Below are 5,598 nucleotides of genomic sequence, written 5' to 3' on the forward strand. Positions count from 1 at the left end.
TCCCATGCAATTATATTCCATAATATGTTGACTATATTATTAAAAGCAAAAACCACTACAACATGTGTCCACTAAAACATACATACAATAGTATTCACAGCAACATTGTCCTAACAGCCCCAAGCTGGAAACAACCCAAAAATCTATCAACAGTGAATGGATAAATTACCTGTGGCTCATTCATACAATCTAACATTAGACAGCAATAAAAAAGAATGAATAATGGTTACACACAACAATGTGGATGAAATCTTAGACGCTACATTGAGCTAAAGAAGTCAGGCACAAACCAGCAAATAGTGTATGACTCCATTTACCTGAAGTTCAAGAATAGGCAATAGAAGTCAGAATACTGGTTAACTTTGGGAGAGCCGGTATTGACTGGTCAGGAACATAAGATAACTTTTAAGGGTGTTGGAAATACATTGTATTTTGATCTGAGTGGTGCTTATGAGCATAAATATATATTTAAAAATTAAGCTTAAATTTTATGTATTTTAGTCATTTTCCTGTATAGATGTCATACCTTAATTTTATTGAAAAAAAATTTTTTTTAAGTAACCTCTACACCCAAGGTGGGGCTCAAATTCAGGAGGATGGCTGGGTGGGGGGTGGGGGGAGGTTTGGAATCAAGAGTTGAATACTCTACTGACTGAGCCAGCTAGGGGCCCCTGTTATACCTTAAATTTTTTTTAAAGTGTGTGTCTATGAATTGAGAAATATTTATTTTATTTATTTTTAGTTTTTAACTTTTTTATTTTTAAAGATTTTATTTATTTATTCATGAGAGACACAGAGAGAGGGGGGCAGAAAGAGGAAAGGCAGGGTCCATGCAAGGAGCCTGATGCGGGACTCCATCCCGGAATCTGGGATCAGGCCCTGAGCCAAAGGCAGATGCTCAACCACTGGGCCACCCAGGCGCCCCTATTTTATTATTTTTTTAATATTTTATTTATTTATTCATGAGAGACACACAGAGAGAAAGGCTCCATGCAGGGAGCCCTATGTGGGACTCCATCCGAGGTCTCCAGGATCACACCCTGGGCTGAAGGCGCCGCTAAACCGCTGAGCCACTGGGGCAGACCTATACCTTACTTTTTTTTTCTATACCTTAATTTTAAAAAAGATTTTATCTATTTGAGAGAGAACGCACGCGCTCAAATGTGCACGTGGGGAGAGGCAGAGGAGGGAGAGGGCGAGAATCTCAAGCCCATTCTGCACTGAGCTGGGGGCCAGGGCAGGGCTCTGTCTCATGACCCTGAACCGACCGAGCCACCCAGGCACCTCTAGCTTAATTTTCAAGGATTGGGGCACCGGGTTTGCGAAAGAGGAGTCCTTGGAGGAGACATGAGGGCTGAATTTAGGATCCTGACTTTCTTGGGCAGTGAGGGAAGCATACAGTGACCAGCCATACAGCGTCCGGCCCACCTCCTCCAATGGGCAGCGGACGCTTTGCATCTTGTACACTTTGTTTACTGGGAAATCCCTTGAGAAACAAAAGGATTGGGGGCGGGTTTCTGTGGTGTAGGGGTTCAGATGGAGCAACGCACGCACGGGGTCTGGAGAGAGCAGCTCACAGCCCCTTCCTCCTCCTCGCTCTGATGCACTAGGTTAGCCCCGGCGGCAGCCAACGTTGCTCTTGTTCATCTCTCTGGGCCGGGGCGTCTGGAAGTTGCGCGGACCCGGCTCGTCCTCCTGCGAGCCCGGAGACAGCTTAGCACCTGCGGGCCGCTGCGCTCCCTCCGTCCGGGGAGCTCTGGCTCGCAACCTCGGCTGCACCAAGAAACCGCCCGAGGTCAACTGAAACATTTACTGAAGTCTGCGTCCTGCTCCCAGAGGTTCTGATTTGCTTGGTATGAAGCGAGGCATGGGCATCGGGGCACTGGGAGCGGCCCGGGCGACCGTAACGAGCAGCACAGACACTACGGCCTTGGAGGGCGTCCTTCCTTCTCCGCGCCGCGCCGGGGTCTGTGACCCGCCGTCGAGCCTCGGGGGCTGCGGCCAAGCTTCGCGGAGCCCCGCCCTCCGGCGCCCGCCTACAGACAGTCGCACTGTGACCTCTCCGCCGAAACCCTGGGGACGGCACCGCCAGGCTGCAGGCGCTCTGCACTGCGCCCAAGCCTCTATGGTATTTTGGCGTCCCCTCTAGCCCTTGCAAGTCGCCTTCGGGCACGGCCGGCGGCTCCTCTCTATGGTAGCCGATTTCCCCGCGCCGCCTCGTAGGGGCTTCACTCCGGAAGCGAGTCCGATCAAAGGGGAGGCGGGACTTCCCTCCCGGAAGTGACCCACGTGCTTCCGCCTTAGCCTACCTGGGCGTGCGGCGGCTGTCTAGCGTTTGCGCGAAGTTGAGGACACCGCGGGCACAGTGACTGGCCCCAGGCCGTGGTAAGTGACCGCTCGCTTCAAGGTGACCCCGATGCACCTCGCCGCCACGTCAGAGGTGCAGCCCCTGGGCCGGGACCCGTGGACCTTTAGCACCGCGTGTGATCGAATTCCCAGGGCCCTGGAGGTTCAGGCCCCGCGGTTCAGTGTTCCTTTCCGGTCCCGAGATCTTTTCCTGGGTAGAGTGGCCACGAGGGGCTGGGGCGCCAGGGCTCGATTTCCAGCCCCTCCATTGACGTGCTGTGTTCCCCTTCCGGGCCTCAGTTTCCATATCTGTGAGATGGGATAGTTGAGCCCACTGAGGTCAGTGACCCCTGCCCGCCCGGTGTCCTATGATTGTTCCGCATCCTCTACGTCCCCCTGGGATGGGAAACGGAACGGGAGGGCTCGAAGCTGACGGTGATGTCCGCTCCCAGGACTAGGAGGCCAGGAGATCTTTCCCACGGCGCAGCGCTGAGATGGATCCGCTCAGGGCCCAGCAGCTGGCTGCCGAGCTGGAGGTGGAGATGATGGCCGATATGTACAACAGGTGAGAGCCGACAGCGCGCTCCTTGTCTTTGACAGTGATCCTAGGTCACCCTTCCTCAGGGCACCTGTCGGAGGGTGCGCACCCCCACCTACGCTCCTCGTGGCTGAGGGCCAATGCAGACGCGGTACGGGTCGCTAGAAGGAGTTGGACATCTAGGTTGGAATGCACTTGGCAAGCGAGAGAAGCCCCAGTCCAAGCTCTGGTTGGCTTTCAGGAACGGTTGAGCGTTTGCCTTTGTGGCAAACAGCACGCAGCCCGCTTGGTGGTTTACATTTCTTAAACTCTTACTCCACCTCGGGCACATGCTGAGCATTCTACGCGCCTTCATCTTTTGTGATCTTCAAAATGATCCACCGGGTCGGTCTTAGTTGTCCCATTCTAAGGTGAAGACATGGAGGCTTCTAGAGGTTAAATAACATTCACAGGGCTCACAGTTGGTCAGTAGCAATGTCAGGACCAGGACCTCGGTCTGACTCCAAACGAGTGCCCACAACCATTTGGCAGATGCGGGAACAAATCATAACTGCGCCAATCACCACTAGTGTGGCCGTGGGCAAGTCACTTGGACTGCTTAGTGGTTTTCCTGTCTATAAAATGGAGGTGGGGCACATGATGGTGCAGTTGGTTGAGCATCTGACTCTTGATTTCATTGCAGGTCGTGATCTCAGGGTCATGGGATTGAGCCTCACATTGGGCTCTGCACTCAGCAGGGAGCCTGCTTGACATTCTCCCTCTCCCTCTCCCCTGTTTGCCCACACACATGCCCGCGCAAGTGCTCGCTCTCTCTTTCTCAAATACATAATACTAGTTCTTTTTAAATAAATGAATAAATATTGCTTCTAATCCTTTTGGCTAAGATCAAGTGTAAAAAAATAAATAAATAAAATGGAGATAATAATGGTGCCTACCTCAAGGAGACATTATAGATGTTAAATGTAGAAATGTGTGACAAGGGGTGCCTGGGTGGCTTAGTCGGTTAAGTGTCTGCCTTCAGCTCAGGTTATGGTCCTGGGATCGAGCCCCACGTCCAGCTCCCTGCTCAGTGGGATGTCTGCTTCTCCATTTCCCTCTGCCCCTCTCGTTGCTTGTGCTCACTCTCTCTCTCTTAAATAAATAAATAAAATCTTTTTTTTTTAAAGATGTATTTATTTATTCATGAGAGACACAGAGAAAGAGACAGAGACACAGGCAGAGGGAGAAGCAGGCTCCTCGCAGGGAGCGTGATGACTCAATTTCAGATCCCCGGATCACAACCTGAGCCAAAGGCAGATGCCCAACCACTGAGCCACCCAGGCGTCCCATAGATAAATAAATTCTTAAAAAAAAGAAATGTATATAACAAGCTCTTATTGGGTTTGTATCATGCCCAGTACAAAGTAAGCAGTCCACATGTTTTCTGGTTTTATTGGCTTCAGCTCCATGGTATTTTCTCTTGATGGCTTATCTTGAAGGCTGTATATTAGAATACTTCCAAATATTTAAATAATTTAAAAATGCAGGCCATGAGGTCCTGTGGGTTCATATCCCAGCTTTACAGGATCCTGAGGCTCTCCATGCCTGCATTTCCTTATCTGTAAAATGGGGATAAAGATTGTGCCTGCCTCACAGGGTCATTGTAAGGACTGCATAACCAGCCATGTCAAGCACTTAGCATGATGCCTGGAACATACCCAGTAGTCAACTAATGGCTCCTGTTTAAATAAACTTGGGCTCAGATCAGGTGAGCACTCTCAAGGACCTTCTCAGTTAAGATGCGAACTGAGGATTTACACTGCCTTCCTGGGATGTGAAATTAGCAGGGCAGGCATGATGGAGAGTTCCTGGTTGCCTCAAGATGCTGCTGAGCTGACCTTGCCCTTCCTTCCCCTCCAGAATGACCAGTGCCTGCCACAGGAAGTGCGTGCCTCCCCACTACAAGGAAGCAGAACTGTCCAAGGGCGAGTCCGTGTGCCTGGACCGCTGTGTCTCCAAGTACCTGGACATCCATGAGCGGATGGGCAAAAAGTTGACAGAGTTGTCTATGCAGGATGAAGAGCTGATGAAGAGAGTGCAGCAGAGCTCTGGGCCCGTGTGAGGCCCCAGACAGTATACACCCCAAGGTGTGCCCTGCCCCTTCCCACTCGCCTAATAAAAGTGCCCCTATTGGGTGTCATCTGTGAAGACTCCCGGGCCTCGGCTCCCTCTGGAGAGCCTCCAGGAACCCAGAGTATGGTAGAGTTACTCTCCCCGGTTGGAGAAGGGGTATTTGTCACACTGTGATGTGACTGTGTATGTACGTGTATGTGTGTGTGTATATATTAAAACAGATTTGTTGACACCTACCACACGGAAAGCAGTCTGCCTGGCATTTGGGAGCAGGGGCAGCAGACACAGCCTCCACCAGCAGAGGGAGTCTAACGTGTTTAAAAGCACAGACTAGTGGGAAGTTTTAGGTTGTACTCCAGGTCAGCCACTTGCTGAACATGTCACTTCACTGTGCTTTAATTTTCTCATCTGTGAAAATGAGGATAATCATCTGGTGGTTGTGAAGATTAATGGTTTAATACGTTTATGGCATTTAGAATGCTAACTGGGACAAAGGAAGTGCTCAGTAAATACTAGCTGTGTACATGTGTTTAACAATTTAAAATTTAAGTGGAGTCAGGTGGGCAGTTTTCCAGATAATAAAGGAATATTTAGAGGAGCAA

The 5,598-nt window shown here is 50.6% G+C and overlaps 1 protein-coding gene across 1 annotated transcript; it reads left to right on the forward strand.

The window, feature by feature from the left end:
- The first annotated feature begins 1,884 nt into the window (after positions 1-1,884).
- On the forward strand, positions 1,885-5,237 carry TIMM10 (translocase of inner mitochondrial membrane 10). Its single transcript, XM_038562460.1, has 3 exons — positions 1,885-2,385; positions 2,799-2,911; positions 4,784-5,237. The coding sequence occupies exons 2-3, from the start codon at positions 2,841-2,843 to the stop codon at positions 4,983-4,985; spliced, it is 273 nt and encodes a 90-aa protein (XP_038418388.1). The 5' UTR covers positions 1,885-2,385; positions 2,799-2,840; the 3' UTR covers positions 4,986-5,237.
- The last annotated feature ends 361 nt before the right edge of the window (positions 5,238-5,598 follow it).

Source organism: Canis lupus, chromosome 18 (genome assembly GCF_011100685.1).
Source record: "Canis lupus familiaris isolate Mischka breed German Shepherd chromosome 18, alternate assembly UU_Cfam_GSD_1.0, whole genome shotgun sequence".
NCBI classification, from domain to species: domain Eukaryota; kingdom Metazoa; phylum Chordata; class Mammalia; order Carnivora; family Canidae; genus Canis; species Canis lupus.